The 21,124-nt window shown below is 39.3% G+C and overlaps 1 protein-coding gene across 1 annotated transcript in view; it reads left to right on the top strand.

Moving 5' to 3' along the window:
• The first annotated feature begins 1,017 nt into the window (after positions 1-1,017).
• AK7 (adenylate kinase 7) overlaps positions 1,018-21,124 on the top strand; it is a 57,956-nt gene continuing 37,849 nt past the window's right edge. Inside the window, exons 1-6 of the mRNA XM_030558800.1 lie at positions 1,018-1,125; positions 2,756-2,944; positions 5,129-5,237; positions 6,982-7,076; positions 7,668-7,778; positions 19,152-19,235. Of these exons, the coding sequence (XP_030414660.1) occupies positions 1,024-1,125; positions 2,756-2,944; positions 5,129-5,237; positions 6,982-7,076; positions 7,668-7,778; positions 19,152-19,235 (690 nt within the window). The 5' untranslated portion in view covers positions 1,018-1,023. The remainder of the gene's footprint in view (positions 1,126-2,755; positions 2,945-5,128; positions 5,238-6,981; positions 7,077-7,667; positions 7,779-19,151; positions 19,236-21,124) is intronic.

The following is a 21,124-nucleotide window of genomic DNA, read 5'->3' as shown; positions in this document are numbered from 1 at the left end:
AAGGTTGAAGGGACCTCAAGCGGTCGCATAGACCATCCCCTGTCCTAAAGGAGGACTACATATTTGTCTGACCATTACTTCTGAAACATGTAATGGTAGTAACCAATTGTCTGATAGGTAAAGCTGCTCTGTGCTTATCACTGTTCCTCTTCTCCCCTTTTTTCTTAGGATGGAGGTGTGTAAAAAGTGCAGGGTTGAGGAACTTCCTGCCAGCCTTTATCTTCCACTTCATTCATCTGCAAATTTGCACCTGCTAGAACCTTAATTTTTCAAACATTAGTCTTATGAGCAACTAGTTTTATGAACTATTTTCCCCAACAGGAAAAAAAATCATATAATAAAATTGATAACCTACTGTTTTCTGTGTAATGGAAACCGCTTTGCAGTGTTTGAGGATAAGTAGAAAGCAATATAGTGCCCTATACTGCAACTCTGGTACTGTAATCTACTGTAACTGTGAGATACTCAATTTTATGAACTTCACGCCCCTGCTAGTTCATAAAATAGGGGTGCTACCATATTAGTGAAAATGCCTATAACTACTGACTCTCTTATTTAAAAAGCACACAAATCCCTGTGAATATAAATGCGTCCTCCCTCCCCTAACTCAGGTCAGAATTGTGCAGGTACCTTACCTACCTGGAACCATAGAGTACAACCAACTCAAGATGATAGCATGGGCTATTTTAAAAAGCCAAACTCCGCCTCTATCATGAGTCTCTCCCTTCTTGTTCCTGAACGGCCTCCGCTATCGCTGTCTCCTCCTCTGACTCTGTAGATCTTCGTCCCTCTTTTAGGGGACGGTTCTAGGTTCCTGTCCTTTTCCCTTCCGTTCGACTCGGTCTCTGCCTCCCCTGGTAGCGGTCTCTCTCCTCCCAGACAGCGGGAGCCTCCCTTCCCCCGAGGCGGCCTGGCACCAGCCTCGCCCCCTGCCCGCCGCTGTGGCTGCTGGGCCGGTGCACAGAAGGACCCTGCCGCTTGGCTTGGTCGCTTAGCAACGGCACGGCTTCTCCGGCGAGCGCCATGGCGGAGGAGGAGGCGGTGGCCGCGGCCGAAGTGGCCGTTCGCAGCCAGAGGGTCTTTCTAAACCATTTGGACTCCTACAGCGGCAGCAGCATCGGGAAGGTGACCGCGGGGTGGGGGACCCTGGGAGGGGGCTGGGCCGCAGGATCTCTCCGAGCTGGGATACAGCCCCATCGCTGGCCGGCCCCACGGCGTGAACAGCCTGCTGGCGTGTGGCGGATGCCAGAGCCGGGACTAGAGAGCGGCCCCGCGCCCCAGCCCAAGGTGCTAGCCATCACCAAGAGCACTCTCCCTGGCAACACTCCTCCTGGAGCCACATGCTGGTGCCAGGGCACCTTTCCCAGCCCACATGCTTCCCTGGGCACCCCCAATAGAAAGACACACGCTTACTTAGCTATGATGCAGGCAACATCACGAGAACCATAGGATCTCTTTAATACCCCCATCGTCAGCAAAGGCTTGCTGGTCTACAAGGCTATAACGAGCACTATGGGGTGCTCCCCACCAGTCCTCCCAAATGGAAACCATATGCAGAGGTGCAAGGTTAATAGATTTACTTAATCTTAAAATCTCTCCTGTGCCCAGTGGCACATAGAGCAACCTATTTTTCCCAGCAAGATGTTTGACTCCATCGTAAGGTGTATTCATGATGGCAGCTTCCTTTTCAATGGTACTAGGATAAGTCATTCTTTGCCCTCCACACCTTCCTAACTTTTTATTGTGCATATATATTTTGCAACATTTCTGTACCCCCAAAACCACCTGGTAACTCTAGGAAGAGAAGGCATGTGGTTGACTGGTCACTTTGTAATGCTGAGGTTCTGTGTAGCATTTCTCAAATGCATGCGGCCATCAGGGGCTTTTCTTGCGACCACAGCCTCCTGGGCAGTGGTTGGGGGGGGATAAAGCAGTGGTTCCTCCCCCAGGGTCACCAGCAGGGATTGGACCTTTCTACCCCACTCCCGAGACACAAATGGTGGAGGAGCAAGCAGCTAGTGAGTTCCCCTCCTTCCTGGGGACAGTAGGGTTTGGCTCTAGTCTTGGGGTGGCAGGCAGCAGGCTCTGGCCATGGAGCTCCAAACTCCAGCTGTGGGGTCTTCCCCCACATTACCCCGGTCTCTGCTACCTCCGCCTGGCCCACCATGCATCTCGCCATCTCCCAGTTTCCCCCATCGACCTCCCCATCCAAGACTTAATTTGTCCCTGGGCTTGCCAGGACTGAGTAAGTCTCCTGCTGTGAAAAGTTATATTTATGTTTGTTAATATCACTTTTACAGCAGCAGACTTACTAAGCAGATCTTAAAGCAGATCTTTTTAAAAAAGCAAAAGAAACAAAAAAAGACAAGAACCTTCAGAGCACCTTATTTGTGTTTCTATTCTGGTCCAGTAAAGAATAGAGACAACTGTACATTATTTTTATTATTGAGTCTGCAAAAAGATTCAATAAATTATAATGATTTGGACATGTGTATTTATGTGCATATTTATTTATTTTTCCTAAAGTTAATTAAGAATTTTAAGAAAAATTATCAGTGTGGCCACCAGCAAGAGTTGGTGGCTGCACTCTGAGTCCTCCAAAATTTTTGTTGTGAGAACCCCTGTATCTAATGTACCTGAAATAAACACAAATTGTGCATTGATATTGAAGAGGAAAATTGTTTACAAGGTGTACAGATATTAAACTGAGTCTCCTTTTATTTATAGATCATTTTTTCTGTATTTTGTGTTGTAGTATTTATCTAACTGTGTTGTTGGAGCATCACTTGAAGAGGTCGGAGAGGAAGAGGAAGAAGAAGAAGTTGAAATTATGTCAGCTATAGATGTTACTCTCAGTAAACCAAAGGAGGGAGCCTACCAAATAGTGGGGACTCTTTCTAAGGCACAGAGTATGAAACCAGATTTTGCTCAGGAAACTTACACAGTGAGTAACAGTCTTGTTAAATTGTCAGTAAATAAATATTTGTCTTTTTAGTTCACCTTTAAGACAAACTTTGGATTATTCTAAACCATAAAATAATAAATATACAAATAATATATATTGTAGACATGTCGGTATGATTTATATATTTCTAAAATTATTTTCTACATGTCCTTTCAGAAGTACTACATTTGTATTTTATTCTCCTTCGTCCCTGTGCAGGCTCTTTCTAGAGCAGGGGGTTGGACTAGGTGATCTCCTGAGGTCCCTTCCAACCCTAATGATCTGTGATACTGTGATACTGAGTCTGTGATCTCATCAACTCACAGGGGGCCTGATCCGCAGAACATTGAAATTAATGGAAAGACTCACATTGATTTAAGTGTGCTTTGGATCAGGTCCACAATGGATAGACTGACATCTATATGCTGAGGACTCAACTCTCTACTTTTCTACTCCTAGCTTGTCTTTCTGCGTCCAATCAGATATCTCAGCCTCTCTGTCTGACACCTTCTTCTGTATGTCTCTCCATCACCTAAACCTTAGCACGGCCAAAACTAAACTCCTTGTCTTCCCTCCCTAGTCCTTTATCCATTTCTTTATACTTCCTGGAAATGATGTGTTTGTTTATGATGGGAGCAATGTGAGGTGTATGATTGCCTTAAGTATTCACTGAAGCCAAGATTTCAGCAGTGACTTGTTATTCTGGGTGCCTCAATAGTTGAGTGCCCAACTTGAGACATCTAAATGACCAGATCTGGAGAACATGGATGTTTGTCACTTTTGGAAAATAAGGCCCCTTTAAGGTGTTTTTTCATATGTGGATCTCAAACTATTTTTAAAAGTTAGTAAACATTATTAGCCCCACTTTACATTTGGCCTAATTAAATAGAGACATTTGAAACTGTGCTATAACATTTATTGTGGCATAGTGGACGATAAGAGTCTGTGACAGGGTGCTGGGCATGAAGTGCTTAATCAGCCCCCTGCCATGCCAGCCCCAATCAAGGGGAATGGATTGGGGCTGAGTGAATAGCTCTGCCTGCTTGGCAACTAGAACAGCTGCTAGCCTAATTAGGGGGCTATAAAGGCTGTGTGAGGGGGAGGCTAGAGGCTGAGAGGGACTGGTGGCTGTGGTTTGTTGCTGGCTGTGAAACCCTGTACATAGCCAGTACGTTGGTGGTGGGAAATAACTATAAATAAAATGCATGGATGATTGCATTGACTTGCAGCATCCCTGATTGGTTTTGGTGAGGGCAACAGGGGCAGAAGCAAAAGGGGCTCAGCTGTGCCTCACTATAGGGTCTGTCTCCTCAGTAATCTGATTTCTGCTCTTAGTTCTACCATGCATTTCCTATGGAATCTTTGGAAAGTTACTAAAGCTCTTGTTCCTAGATTTGGTCTTGATCCAGCAAACTGCTCCTTAACAAACTCTGTTCCCACACAGAATATCTTGCAGGACTGGGGCCTGAACGTGCTTTAGCTAGACAGATAGCGGGTCTTGAACGTTACATGTTTTACAGAAATGCTGTGTTACCTTATTTTACAAAATAGGTGCAATTTTTTAAACTTTAATATGAAAAGATTATCTTTTTCATTTTTATTTTTCTGGAATTACAAAAGATAAAAATCAGCCTTTTAGTGGTTGCAACTTTAGTTAGAGAGGAACTATCACTTTATAAGACAACACTCAACTGCAGAACTAAGCCTGGAACATTAGTCCTCTAGTTATAGAATCAAAGATCTTTACAACCTGAAGAAGAACACAATGATTTCTGTTGGCTGTCAACTAGCCAACTGTTAATAGAAAATAACACATAGGTCTTGACCTTGCTTCCAATGAAGTCAATGATGCTGGGAGAGAGGGGGAGGAGTGGGGAGGGGCCGTGCTTGGGGAAGGGAGTGGGAAGAGGAGAGGCAGAGGTGTAGCGGGAGCAGGAAGAGGTGGGCTGGGATCTGGGGGAAAAGGGTGGAGTGGGGGCTGGGTCTGAGCAGGGAGCTTGGGGGTCTGTGAAAAAAATTAGCATCCTGAGGACCCTCATTTTGATTTAAAGTTTGAGAACCACAGCTTTACAGCAATCTGCACCCTAGATTTGCAGCAGGGAAGTGAAAGTTAAAAGAATTTTGGGCAGGGGAACTCATTCTTTCTATAAAAGATTATGGGATTGTTGGGTTTTTTCTCTCCAGATCTCTACTCGAGAAGAACTTCTAGGTCACCTACTTGAGTGTGATGTCATTATTTATAACATCACTGAAGATGCAAATCAAATTGAAGAAGCTACTTGGGCCGCTTCTGGTTAGTATAATCAGTAACTGAACAGAAAACTGCCTGCTATGCAGCAATCAGAATTTGCAACAGATAATTAGTCAAATAAATTGAAATTTGTTATTTGCTATGATATGAAACCAGGTTTGTAAATGAAAGAGCAGTATGGGGAAAGGGTGAACTTTAATTACTGCAACATGCATTGGGTAGGGCACATTTGTACTTCAAAGGAGTCAGTAAACTTTTGATCAAGTAACAAGATAATGGCAGCCAAAAATAAATACAAATGTATTTTAAAGGGAAAGATTAAATCAGTGTACATTTTATTCTCAACGAACAGGGTAGCATATTTGTGACGCTAAATGTAAAACTCCATCAAATCAGAATTCTCCATTCACCCTACTGGTCATATTTTGCTTTGCTCTCTTTTGACAAGATATCTCAAACCTCATTATCAGAAAGATAGCTTCCTTTCCATTTCAGGCTTGTTTGTTTCCTAGCAGCAAAGAGAGCATCTTCCACCAAGATCTTTACAGCATCTGGATCACATATTAATTTGGATATGAAATTAAAATGTGAAATTGTTAAATTCTGTTTACAGTACAATGCATCCTTTATAAATGCTGCTCATGTATAACTTTGTTTTGGACTCTGTGGGGACACTGCAATGCAGCAAGTAGAGGGTATGAAAAGAGGTGGGAGGGTAAGGCACAGGAAGAAATCTGCAGCTATTTAGATCCTCTCATCCTCCTCTCATCTGGGCTGATTAAGGGGCCATGGTGCCTTCTCTACCTCTTGAGCTGGAATAGCCTCCATGGAATAGCTCCGTAGCCACTCCATGACCTGAAAGGGGACATTTATTTCCTCGAAACAACTGCCTACTGCCCAGCTAATCTATTTGGGTTGGTAGCTGGGTGGAAGATTTGCTCCTTTGCAATTCATATCAAAATCAAGATTCAGTATTTTGCAAAAACAACGAGGGAAAGCTTATGCCTAAATAAATCTGTTAGTCTTTAAGGTGCCACCGGACTCCTCGTTGTTTTTGTGGATACAGACTAACATGGCAACCCCCTGATACTTGACACCATGCAAGGCACTGAGTATTTTGCAAAACATTTCAACTATATTTTGACTTGAAACTTCAGTAGAACCATTATGACCCATCACTTTTTATTATACACCTGACAACAAAACCCACGTTAGCTGCTTTACAAAATATTCCTGCAGTGAAAATAAGAAGGTATTCATACAGCATTTAACACAAATTATACTTACATGTTTACAGAGTATGTATATATATGTGTATATATATGTATGTGTATATATATATATGTCATATCATAGTTATTTGAGTGGAAAACAAATAAACCTTAACCCTAATTATATTATTTAGCTCTGGATTAAAATAAGGGGGCTGCATTATTGGAATAATTCTATAATGTTTCTATTCTAACCATGAAAACAATACATATTTTAGTTTGCTATCAAGATCACAATGATTTATCTTTATTGACAAGTGATTTTTTTTTCACAGCAGATAGCTTAAGGGAAGAGATGATAATTCCTGGCAGTTTAATCCTATGATATTAGCTTAATTTGCTAAGCAATAAGAATATATGTTTAATATGAAACTTAATGAAAGTTATTTGGGGAAAAACGTTATGTCACATTGAACATTGTAGTAACTGTTTTTATGGAACATTTTAACTTGAAAACAATACAATAGAAGTAAAGCTGCTTACAGTAAAATAAGCACTTTGCTTTGATTTTACAGCACTACATGGAGAGGTACTTCATTTTGAGAAACCAAAGTTATTTATCCTAGTTTCAACAATAATGACATGGGCGCGAAGCAAACCTCTTGACCCAGTAAGTAATATTCATTTTTGCTGAATATTCTCTTTTCTGTTAAATATTTTTAGCATGTACCCTAGTTGTAATGAACATCAACATCAAACAAACTTATTTTCACTGTTGATTTTTGCACCTGTTTTATTGACTACAAAACTTTGAGTTTATAATAAATTAATTAAATAGGACTATTCAGGTGTGTGTGGAGTTACATGTGAAATTTACAGGATTGGAACCATAGATAACCAGGTATGGCATTTTGTAACATCTTTTTGAAATTCACAAATTTAAAGTCTTTCTGAAACTGTATATGTTAATGATGTGAGGAGCAAACTTCACGATTTTGTTATGCTTGTTTTACTTTTAAATAGTTTTGATACATCTACATTTTTGAAAGCGTTGATCATTTGATATTTTTTTCTCTGCAAAGACTTTGAGAGTTTCTTTTTTATACATGTTTAAAAATGGAGGCTTTTTATATACAATGTAAATTGAATTTAAAATGACTGTGTACTTTTAAAAAATATCTTGGTTTAAGCCATGTAGAACTTTTTAAATGTTTTTTTCAGGAATGTAAGACATTTTTCTTAGAGTTTTTTTCCTCTATAGGATGATTCAGAAATTCCTTTTACTGAAGAAGATTATCGCAGAAGAAAACCTCACCCTAACTTTATGGACCATATAAATGCTGAAAAAGTGATTATCAAACTTGGAAAAACAGTAAGTACAGTATCTCAAAATAACCTATTTGAATGCAGTTCTTTTTTACTTAAGATAAGATAATTCTTCAGTTTATCTTATCTTATATTATCTTAATAATATAAGTTGTCTACAATTTTTAACAGATTTCTGCACGTATATTAATCCTTGATAAATGTGAATAGCTGCCAGTGTAAAAATATTGAGAAGGGAATTAACCCTTTAGAGATTTAAATGTGTGTTTATTTTGTATTAACCTATTTCCACTACAAATTCATGCTTTTTTAATCAATGAATAAATCCTACTTATTTCATAAAATATGTGTTCATGTATTTGTTATATTAGAAACAGAATTGGAGCTTGGGGCTTTTATAGAAAAAAAACAAGGATGCTGAATGATGAAGAAAGGGTAGGGGGAAAAAGGGAATTCAGTATGTGTAATTTGAAAAGAAGAACAGCAGTAAATAAATTCTGGTTAGTTACTAAGTTATTGTTACATCTAATTTAAATACTTCGAAGGTTCTCAGATAGATAGTGTGGCGATGGGGCACATAAATTCTGAGCAGTGAGTACCTAGATAGACCCTGATCTTGCAATAGACTGTGTTGCCAGACTGCTGTGTCTGCATGGAGCCCTACTGGCCATTGCAGAATCAGGGCCACAGACTCATCCCAAACACCTAGTGTTCATATCATCACTCTGATCGCTTTGCATGTATGCTATATCTATTTCCCCTCACCCTTCATCAGTCTTTGTCTTTTTTAGATTGCTAAGCTTCTTGGGGAAGACACTGTGTCTCTCTTCATGTTTGGTCACTATTTCCATATAAATAATAATAGCAGCAGTGCAATTCCTGCTCTCCTACCTCATACTGAATTCCTTAGAGCATTGTAGAGGTTAGAGCAGAAAACTGGAAACCAGGAAATGTAAGTGTGTACTCTAGGGAAAACCACTCACTCTGTGTAGATCTGGCCTTGCAAGGTGCTCAGAGCCTCCAAGGAGCATTTAGGTTAGGGCACCATGAGACATGAAAGCATTCATCTCTTTGTAGGGGAACTCAGTATCTTATAGAGTTAGGCTGTACGTGAGCTTGGACATCAGTCTAGTTTCTGGGGTGATGGGATAAGGACCTCACCAAAAATGAATATTTTTACTCTGAATTAAATGTGTCACCCCTTGTTCTGTATAGCATACAGATAATGGCAATGGAAATCTTACTTGGTTCTCATATGGTTAATGACAATACAGAACATTAGCCATGGCATGACAAGACAATCAACAATGTTGTATAAAGTGACCTGGCAAGCCAAAAAAATTGCCTTTACTTCTCTGATATGTATGTTGTGAAATTTCCCTCACAGCACAGTATTACCCATTATGGGGCATGAGGTTACACCTGACCTCCAAAGTGTCTGACGTTGGCCCTTAAGAGAAGAAAAAATACTGGAATAGATGGACCACTGGTCTGAATCAGTGTGGCCATTCGTATGTGCTAAATCTCTGCCTAACCAGGCTATTAAAGGTGTTAGTATATAATTGCCTTTTAAATAGGGGCATGCATCATAGAAGAAGGTGGAAAAGCTTTCTTGTGGCATTATTATTTTGCAGCAATAGGAAAACTTTCTTGTTAATTAGTCTGAAAAATAGCCACATGAAATCTCTTTGTCTTTGTTGTGACAACATTCATCTTAGGATATTCAATACAAAGAACAAGACAAATACTAACACAGAAATGGTTTGCAATAGCTAGAATGTGACATCTAGTGGTTTTAATGAATATTGCAAAAGAAGTTGAAGGGCACTATTTGTCAGTCAGTGACTAGACCTGTTAGACCTGTAATAGAGGTCTTCCTACGGGATGGGGAGCAGGCAGATACTGGACACAGTGTTGGTCTATCATATTATAAATGCTTTTTGTTGATTATAAAACAAATCTTACTTACTTCATATTTGTATTTTGTAAGTTTGCATTTGTACCCGCTGTATTGCTAGTACAGTTTTATTGTTAATCTTAGACACACCAAATAGATTGACATTAGAGACTTTAAGGCTTGGGCTTGTTTTAATTGGAGTTTTACACTTTTAATTTTTTGTTTCACTAATGCGCTAAATGTGTGTGTTACACGTGTCTGTATAGCCCCCAAAATTTTACCCAAAGCTGACATTTTTTCTTCTAACATTTTAATATTAAATGAGTTTAAAACTTCAGCTTCTGCACCAATACTACCTACGATATATTTTCCTATACTTTCTAAATTTTGTGTAGTTCTGTTTCCCCATTGTTGTTTCCATGCTTGTAATAGAGGCAAGGCATATGGCATACACTCCGGATGTTGTGATGTTATGTTTACTCGCACATCTTTTAACTAGATTGTTTGTTTGTTTGATTTTACAATAGTAGGGGCTTTGATTACTTTTTTTTTAATATGGGTACTCGTCTGCCATGATTTTTGGTGCAGTCTTGTTTACTGGTATTTGATTAATAAACAAACAAAACTTATTTCCCAAAATATATTTTCCCATTTTTTTAAAGCAACTTAATCTTATTATGGAACGATTTCCCATTACACCATATTTTCATAATTTAAGAGCCATTCACTTATTTTATTTTACATGAGTATTAGCCAATTTTTGTTTATTAGTCACATTTAGGGCGACTACATCAAATTTTAAAGTTTAAAAGGTACAGTTCAGAGTACTTATATTTAGATTCTTCTTATTATAACTAAATTTAAACATTAGGCAACCTTCCCCTCTTAGTATGTACAAATACCTGTATTGCTTTTTTAAATGTTTTGGCTTTAGATATTTATATGTCACATTTTTACCATCTTTCCACCATATTTTAAATTTTACCTTAAAAGGTTTCTTTTTGTTTTTTTATTCATCTGGTTTTGTTTGGTTCTGGTTTTTTATTCTGTTCCAGGAATAGTTGAATGTATTATCTCCTTTGATTCATACCTTCATTTTAGAGATGCTTCCATATGTATATTTATGTACCCTGAAATTTGTTCAAATACACCGCTCCTCACTATAACACCACCCAATATAACATGAATTTGGATATAAAGCAGTGCGCTGGGGGTGGGAGGGGACTGCGCACTGTGGTGGGTCAAAGCAAGTTCAATATAACACAGTTTCACCTATAACATGGTAAGATGTTTTGGCTCCCAAGGACAGTGTTATATTGAGGTAGAAGTGTATTCAAAAAACATAAAGGCCAGAAACCATATTTTTACCCTTTTTGAATTATTAGGATTCTTAATATTGAAGCCATGGCTATTATTCCATAGGAATAATGTCCGATGCTTTTGGCCTTATTATTTTAAATACTTACACTAACCTTTATTTTTTTCCCCTAAAATATAACATACACAATTTTTGCAAAGCAAAGCAAGCATAAGCAATTAGCCAATTACAAAAAATTGTAGCATCTTATTTACATTTTAAATTCAAGGTCCATGCAGGATCATTTTTGGTGCAATTGTGCATTCCTTTTTCTCTGATTTTTCATAATTTACTGTTCTGAGCCACACAAGAATTTACATACATACATCAGTCATGGCACTTTGTCCCCCACGATTTTAACACATGCTTCTATTTTACCACATTCTGCTTTATTTTTAATTTATACATTGGGAAGCGTCTTTACCCACACATCCTGTTGGTCCAGTATAATTTTCTCCACTGTCTCTGCAGCATATATTCTTGGAATGCACCCTACAGTAAGGACACTTTCCATCCAACCAGGCACACGCCACAGAACTTCATTAGTTAAATACAAAACTAACCGATTCCTCTTCAGAAGAGGAGTCCCTAGTATTACTGGCTCAGTTGCCTGATCTGAAACATTTGTTTTTTTACAACAAAAATCCCCCACTCTCTCTCTGGGTATAGCTATTTCTACTGAATGATACATTTTTCCTGTTACTCCTTCCCCAATAAAGGAGGCTGCTGTAATAATCTGACACATCGAGTCAAATTACAACTTTTATTTACAATATTTACACCAGTCCCACTATCCAATGAGGCATTTTGAGGTTCATTATCTCCCACAGTGACAGTTGTCCGAGGCATCCCATCTGAATTCCATTTTAATCTAATTATTATCTCTCACTCCTGAAGGCTCATTTTCAGTGAGAACAACTTGTCATCGGGGCTTTCCTATAGAGCAAGTTTCTCTGAACCTTCAGCTTGCATGCCTGCAACCTTTTTCTGCTCCTTAAACATTTCTTCTTTCATCCTTTGCATTTCTTTGATCAATTTATTAGTATGTTTCCCATTCCAAATATTCATATCCCTTCAATTTTAAATACCTTCAAGTGATATTCCGAATTACATCTACTTTCTTTTAGGGTTTATTTTGATTATTCCACCCTCTACCTTCTTGGAGTGGGGTGTTTTGTGTTCTACCACAGCCACTTCTTCCTTTTTTTTACGGTATCCTGATTTATAAGCACTTTCATCTGAATATGTTCTTGCTTCAACAAAAGGTATGCTGAGTTTCAATCCTTTTACCTGGCTTCACCCTTTCATCATCCATTGGCATACTATTCAGTGCTCCAGTGCATCCATAACAGTTAACCTCTCATCCTGGGCTGCTTTAAAAATCCTTTAAACACATCATTTCAAAATTCCCTCTGATTCAAATCAACTTCTATCACAGAATCAGCTGTGACATGTCTGGCAACCTTCGCTCTGGGATTAGTCACCGGTTGTATTTCTTCAACCAGTAATCCCAACGTTATTCTCCTTAACAGGTAATCCCTGGGTGAATTTCCAGGCTTCATGTAATCTGCATTGGATAACACCTTGATGGGTCTTTGACCTATCTGTTTCCCTAACAACATAATAAATCGTGGTATCAATTGGTGTGCTTCTGGCTGCCTGTCCAGAGCATTTTTCACTCACTCAATCTACTGCCTGTCTAATCTCTCCAGTGGTAGCTGCCCTGATTAACCTATAAGATTTAATCATTTTTCAATTCTGTTCCTCCTAACTCTGCCCACTGTAGTAGCCAATTTTTTTATATTTACTGGGCCTAATGACCCTTACCATCAACTGTAAATCTGACGAACTTGCAGGAATTATTTGCATCTGCTCTGACTAATCTCCCCCGCTGCATTCTTAACGGTTGATCTCCATTTTATCACTGCTATAGACTTTTCTGGTTTAGGCTCTCCCAGCCAGTTTCTTATTTCTTTCCTCAACTTAGTATAAGGCCCCTCTCGAGGTTGGTCAAATTCCCTTCTCTCTTGACCCCCTCGCACGTCCTCTCCATACCAAATATCATTGGAATCCAAATCTCACTTTTTGACACACAGCTGTGACTTGCCGCTCCTGTATTTTCACATGCTTTTTCAATGCTGCTCTATAGTTTTCTTGCACAAGCTGTGAGAAACGCTTGCAATCTCCTCTTTTCTCCTTAGTCGAATTTTGAATTAGCTGTTTCATTTCTATTACTTGATGCTCTAATTTATTTTTGTCTCCTTTAATCTTTTCCCAATCCATCATTCTTTTCTCCAATTTCCTATTTTGTTTCTCCATTTGTTCTAACTGAGTTTGCATTATCTGTGCCCGCCTTACTTCCCGCTTCAAATGTTCCTGGCAAGTTTTAAAATTCTCTTGTAATGTTTGTAACTCTGCACGGACTTCCACCTTACATGCAATTGCCTTTTTTACAGCTTGCCACAACAGCCATACTATGGCTATTTGCTTTTTCTGGCATTAGGCTTGTACAGCTTATCATAACCTTATTCCCAGATCTGGACCTTAGCGTCCAAAATATGGGGGTTAGCATGAAAACCTCCAAGCTTAGCTACCAGCTTGGACCTGGTACTTGCTACCACCACCCAAAAAATTAGAGTGTTTTGGGGCACTCTGGTCCCCCTGAAAAACCTTCCCTGGGGACCCCAAGACCCAAATCCCTTGAGTCTCACAACAAAGGGAAATAATCCTTTTTCCCTTCCCCCCTCCAGGTGCTCCTGGAGAGATACACAGACACAAGCTCTGTGAATCCAAACAGAGTGACTCCCCCTCTCTGTTCCCAGTCCTGGAACAAAAAGTACTTTCCTCTTCACCCAGAGGGAATGCAAAATCAGGCTAGCCACTTCAACACACACAGATCTCCCCTGATTTCTTCCTCCCACCAATTCCCTGGTGAGTACAGACTCAATTGCCCTGAAGTAAAGAAAAACTCCAACAGATCTTAAAAGAAAGAAAAAATACAAATGGTCTCTCTGTATTAAGATGATACAATACAGGGTCAATTGCTTAAAAGAAATATGAATAAACAGCCTTATTCAAAAAGAATACAAATCAAAGCACTCCAGCACTTATATTCATGCAAATACCAAAGAAAAGAAACCATATAACTTACTATCTGATCTCTTTGTCCTTACACTTAGAAACAAAAGATTAGAAAACAGAACTACTTCTCCAAAGCTCAGAGAAAGCAGGCAGCCAGAAAACAAAGACCTCAGACACACAATTCCCTCCACCCAAAGTTGAAAAAATCCGGTTTCCTGATTGGTCCTCTGGTCAGGTGCTCCAGGTGAAAGAGACATTAACCCTTAGCTATCTGTTTATGACACAGCTGTACATATTTCTCAAACATGTTTTCTATGGTATCAAATATTACATCCGGTTCCATTGCACCTTCCATCCAAGGGCACTCCCAAATGCAATAATCTCCTTCTCTAACAGAGAAGGGGCTTTAACTTTAGTCCACAGCAATGCCTCTTCTGTCCCTTTACTTCTCTTCCAAAAGAGTGTTTTAAACATTATTACAATAACATCACACACTATCTTCCCACAGGTATTTTTCCCCCTTACAAATTTCACAAAAAAGGAGTCACTCTTATTAGTCTTAAATAAGGACCCCGCCAACAACCTGTCTCAAAATTCGGCACTCCTTAATATCTCCTCCCCCTCCCCATTCTGCACCACGTTAGATCTGCAATAGAGGTCTCCCTATGGGATGGGGAGCAGGCAAATACTGGACACAGTGTTGGTATATAATATTTTAAATGCTTTTTATTTATTACAAAACAAACCTTACTCACTCCACATTCACCCCCCAAACATACTATACCAGAGTCTAAAGGTCAGAATGATCACGATGATCAGTTGAGATTTCTTCCGATCATAAGATGCGAGGAGCCAGCAAAAACCACATCTATATCCACACGAGGCTCTGGATCAATAAACAACTCTGATTTGCAGAAATCATAGGCAACCATTTATAGTCCATTTCATCACGTCATTGGTTCTTTGCCTGTGTTTAGTAGGCGTTCTACCCACACAATTCCAAAGAGACAATCCTGGGTGGGCTGCCATGATCCAAGGAACGCCATTTCCTCCAATTTGTATATTTTATACAATTTTATATCAGTCCAGCTGGTGTTGTTTCCTTTTATGCTGATTCTCCATCTTTTTCTCAGAACATAACAAGATTGTTTTTGCACAAATAGTTCTAATAGTTTTTGACCTTAAGTTCTTGCTTCGGTTGCCAACTGCAACACACACATTCATGTCAAGAATGTGTTATTCATATCAGCCTCAGTGACCTAGAACATATTACATAATATATGAATCACAATGTATACAAAGCTCTGAGCCTGTATTGGTGGGTCCCATGCTTTCAGGCAGATTCAGTAGCCTCAGAAGCTTGCTAAGGCCCTCAGTGTGGCCTCGTTTTCTGAGTATAGTGACAAGGGTCACAGCCTACCGAACTACTTTCATCACAGGGCAGTATGGAAGATGGGAAGGAGGGATACCCCACAGTCTCTGTTGCTCCTTTGAGCTAGTAGGTGCAGTATGGCCTCCTGCCTGGACAGAGGCCTGCTTCCCCTCTCATGGGGGTCTCTGTAGAGCATGGGGGGATCCAGCCCCCCCCCCCACTTCAGGTTCCAGCCCAGGAACCCTAATGGTAGCAGCTGTTGGCAGATTCCCCATCACCACTGGAGCTGCTTCAATTCCTTGGGCCACTTCAGCCTTACCTCAGGCTTCAGCAATGCTTCCTCTCCTCTAGCTTCTTTCACCAGAGCTCCCCGTGGGAACTGGAAGGAGAGCTTTTAAGCAATATGAATGGGATCTTGATTGGTTCCAGTTGTCTAATGGCCTTAACAGTTTAATTGGCACCAGGTGTCCCAACTGGCCTGGAGCAGCCCCTTTTGACTATCCAGGGAACAGGAACCTGCTCATCCTGAGGCTCATACACCTGCCTTCCCCCACTCTCTTATCTCCTTCTGGTTTGAGTCCGTCACTACATATATATATCCCAACAGACCTACATTGCAAGATTACAGCTTGATGTAGAATGTTAATACAAATTTTATAGTCGCAATCGTGGGTAAAACATTCTCGTGCACATGACTTATGGCACTAAAAAGATACTTTTAGGAGTCCTGAATCCTTTCAAAGGCCCATTAGCTCATATTTCAATAGTCTACGGTAAATACTCCATCTTTAATCTCCCCTGCTTCTAATCTTTTTATTCCAGTGATTACACTGGTCTACAATTTTTGAGAAGTCGTCTGCTTCAGAGATAAAATGTGCTATTTATTATGTATTTTGATGTGCTGAATTCAAATATGACAATTAAAACAACTGGCTACTGTTCTAAGATATTTAAGTTTTTACATTTTATGTCTATGTATATTGTGTAGATAGTAGAGTTTTAATCATAAATTGTAAACCTAGGTCTTTTCATGTGTTTATGATTGCTTTACATGATAATATTTCACCTGTCCTGTTTATGTAACACTTTAAAAATCAGCAAAAGGGTTATATAAATAAAATGTATTATGAAACAAAAGGCAAAAAATTATTATGTACATAGTTTAATCCTATTCAGTGTCTACTCGGCGCTTCTTGGCTTGTCTCTTGTATTCATTAAATGGAGAATTTCTTGTCACTGTCCAGCAATAGTCTGCAAGCATTGATGGGCTCCAGGAGATTCCACTGCTGTAGTCTGGAGCCCAACAGCTCTGCCTTACTCTTGGGTAGTTCCAAATCCCTGACAAGGTCATTCAGTTCACCTTGTGTTATGAGGTATGGTTCAGAGGAGGAGGATGGGAGAAAATGTGGGTCCTGTGACATTGGTGGTTCAGGACCAGAAGTTTCATCCTCTTCCTCTTCCTCGTCTGACTCAAGTGAGAATGATTCTGGTGCATCAGGAACCGCCAGTCCTTCTCCGTGGGGTACTGGGCGTATAGCTGATGGAATGTTTGGATAATGCACAGTCCACTTTTTCTTCTTTGACACACTTTTCCCAACTGGAGGCACCATGCAGAAGTAACAATTGCTGGTATGATCTGTTGGCTCTCTTCAAATCATTGGCACCGCAAAAGGCATAGATTTCCTTTTCCTGTTCAACCACTGGCCAAGATTTGTTGCACAAGTGTTGCAGCAGATGTGTGGGGCCCACCTCTTGTCCTGATTTCCAATTTTGCAGCCAAAAGAAAGATGATAGGCTTTCTTAACCATAGTGGTTATACTGTGCTTTTGTGATGCAAAAGTCACTTCACCACAAACATAGCAGAAGTTATCTGCACTGTTCACACAAGTACGAGGCATCTCTGCTCACTTTGGATAAACAGAAATGTGTCCCTTTGCAAAATCAAACACTGACAAATAAGAGAGCAGGATACTGTATGATTTCTAGAGCTGATATAGGGCAATTTGTTCAGCAGAGTGATGTAAGCTTCTTTCTGATTGCATCATCCATGACTTCTAGGAATAACACGATGCAATTCATATCATGTATGACGCAATACCAGCTTCAGATTGCATCATTCATTGTTTTGCCTAAAAAGCAAGTACTGTCCAAACCCAGTCATAGATTTATTCATAGATCCAGTCAAAGATGTATTTTAGTCATTTCTGGTTTAAATTGAGATCCTTTCCCTTTATAACTCACTTATCCTCCGCCATTCCCAAGTCAAGGGTCGTATATACTGACCCAATAGCATATCTTGAAAACTAGAGCCAATCAACAATTTTAAGCATCATTTTCGTTCTCAGTGACCCAGTATTAGTAAAGTTGGACTACATTTATTTCAGAAGCATTTTGGCTGTAGAGCAGTGTTATTAAAAAGCTATTAGAGTCAACTGATCTGAGAAATATTTCCTGTTTGTTACTGTAAACTTTTAATTATTTAAATATGTAAACCAGGTTCCCTTTATGTAATATTTTGTCTATAAAGTTAAAGATTGACTGACAATGGTCTTAGTTATATGTTTCTGAAATGCTGTAAAAGTATTTTCAAGAAATACATTATCCTCATAGTGAAAAAAATAGACTGTCACTTCTGCTTCTATTCCATTAGTAATGATTGCAGGCTATTTTATAGTCACATAGACTACGTCTACACTAGGGGGGGAGTTGACCTAAGATATGCAACTTCAGCTATCGTCAATTTACCTGGCCATGAGGATGGCGGCAAATCGACCGCTGCCGCTCCCCCTTCGACTCTGCTTCTTGCTGCGGTTGAGTTCCAGAGTCGACAGCAGAGCAATCAGGGATCGATTTTATTGCGTCTACACTAGACACGATAAATCGATCCCCAATAGATTGATCACTACCCACCGATTCAGCGTGTAGTGTAGACATACCCATAGATAGGATGTCTAGGATATTCACAGCATGAAGATGACTAAGAATGATTTTATTTCTCCTGGAAATTTTTAAAACTTATCTTAGTTTAAAGGAAACACTTGAAAGTCCTCACTATTAAGAGAACCTTCATCTTTCTCTTGCTCCTAATGTATTTATAGAACTTTTTTCCTTTAATGTTCCTTGTGATGTGTAACTTATTTTGTACTTTAGCCCTTCTGATTTTGTCCCTGCAAACTTTGCACTATTCTTTTGTATTCATCCTTAGCAATTTGTCCATGTTACCACTTTTAGTAGAATTGCTTTTGATTTTTCAGGTCATAAAATATGCTGGATGGGAATGTAATAATTTAGTCTCTTGAAAGAATTTCTCTCAAAAAAGTGGATATAATATGTTGATAAAATACTTAATTCCCCTCTCTCCTCATCCTCTGTATTCAAAAGAAGAGCTGCATTTAGATCATTTTCATGCAGATTTAATTAGGAGTGGCCGGTCTGTTCTTGATGAATCTCACTTGGATTCAGGATACTTTGGGGAATGGTAGTTCCTAGCCCTGCTTGTTAGTTTCATTATTGGTTTCTGCTGGCAGTATTAGCAAAAGGCCTATTTCCCCATTAGTAGTTATATAGGAATTCATCTCACTTCCATGTTGAAGTGATGTAAGTGAACTATTCCATATATAGAATTAAAGTGCAATTTCAGGGTAAGTCAACAAAATTTAATTTATAACATTGTTCATAGTGTTTTCTAAAACTTTCCTGTTTTATTCCACAGAACAAAAACAAATTTTCAACCTATGTTGTTGCTTCAGGACTTCAGTATGGAGCGGAAGAAGGAATATTTCACTGCTTTTTTAAGGTAGACATTTTCAATTCTGGTGAAGTTTTAGTTTAATATTGCACAGTTCTTAAAGGTAAATTAAAAAGGAATTTAACAACAGCAGTATTACTGTATGCTGAATATCTCTACTAACAGGGCAGAGGACCTGTTCCAATGCCTCTTTAAGTCCATTCCCATGGCCTGCACCTAAAAGTTATATCAGCATAACTATTTCGACTAGGAATGTGAAAAAAATACACACACTAGCTAACATAGTTATTTTGGCAAAACCCCCATTAGAGAGACAACTATACCGATAGCAAAATACTTTTGTTGACATAACTAATGTTGTTTGTGAAGATGGTATTACTATGCTGGAATAACTCTTCATTCTGACAGCACATGCTGTGTCTACACTGGGGTCTATACTGGCATAGCTATGCCAATATGGAATCATAGAAATTCAAGACTAGAAGGGACCTTGAGAGGTTATCTAGTCCAGCCCCCTGTGCTGAAGCAGGACCAAGTAAATCTAGACCATCCTTGACAGGTGTGTGTTTAAACTGTTCTTAAAAATCTCCATGGACTAGGATTGCACAGCCTCCCTTGAAACTTATTCTAGTATTTAACTATCCTTATAGTTAGAAAGTTTTTCTTAATAACTGACTCAAATCTCACCTGCTGCAGATTAAGCCCTTTACTTGTTGTCTGATCTTCAATGGACATGAAGAACATCTGACTAGCATCCTCTTTATAAAACTCCTTAACATATTTGAAGACTCTTATCAGGTCCAGCCTCAGTCTTCTTTTCTCAAAACTAATATACCCAGTTTTTTTAGCCTTTCCACACGTCAGTTTTTCTATACCTTTTTTCATTTTTGTCGCCCTCCTCTGAACTCTCTCTAATTTGTCCACATCTTTCTGAAAGTGTGGTGCCTAAAACCAGACCCAGCTGAGGCCTCATCGATGCCAAATACATCAGGTCAATTTCTTCTAGTATCTTACATACAATGTTCCTGTTATCTCAGAATATTAGCTTCTTTTGCAACTGAATCACATTGTTGGCTCATATTCAATTTGTGATCCTTTTGAGCAGTACTACTGTCTAGCCCAGGGGTCGGCAGCCTTTCAGAAGTGATGTGCTGAATCTTCATTTATTCACTCTAATTTAAGGTTTCACATGCTAGTAATGCATTTTAGCATTTTTAGAAGGTCTCTTTCTATAAGTCTATAATATATAACTAAACTATTGTTGTATGTAAAGTAAATAAGGCTTTTACAATGTGTAAGAAGCTTCATTTAAAATTAAATTAAAATGCAGAGCCCCCTGGACCAGTGGCCAGGACCCGGGCAGTGTGCATGCACTGAAAATCAGCTCGTGTGCCGACTTCAGCACTCGTGCCATAGGTTGCCTACCCCTGGTCTAGCCAGTTATTCCCAATTTTGTATTTGTACAGCTGATTTTTCCTTCCTAAGTGGAGTACTTTGCACTTGTCTTTATTGAACTTCAACTTGATTTCAGACCAGTTCTCTAGTTTAAGGTCTTTCTGAATTCTAATCATGTCCTAAAAAGGGTCAGCAACCCCTCCCAGCTTGGTGTCACCTTCAACTTTTATATGCATACTCTACACTTCATTATCAAAGTCATTAATTAACATTGAATAGTATCAGATGCAGGATAGACCCCCCCGTAGGACCCCACTAGATACACCCTCCCACCTTATTGTAATTCCATCTGGACCACAACTCCGTTGTTTGTTTATGAGATTGTCATGTGGGGCTGTGTCAAAAGCCTTACTAAAATCAAGATATATCAGTTCTACAGCTTCCTCCCATCCAGTAGGCCAGTAACCCTGTAAAAAAGGAAATTAGGTTGCTGCTTGAGAACCTATTAGAGACTGCCATTAAGTAATTGTCTGACCCCGCCC

Source organism: Gopherus evgoodei, chromosome 4 (assembly GCF_007399415.2).
Source record: "Gopherus evgoodei ecotype Sinaloan lineage chromosome 4, rGopEvg1_v1.p, whole genome shotgun sequence".
Lineage (NCBI taxonomy): Eukaryota > Metazoa > Chordata > Testudines > Testudinidae > Gopherus > Gopherus evgoodei.
The sequence above is the reverse complement of the archived record's forward strand: the minus strand, read 5'-3'. Positions and strand labels throughout refer to the sequence as shown.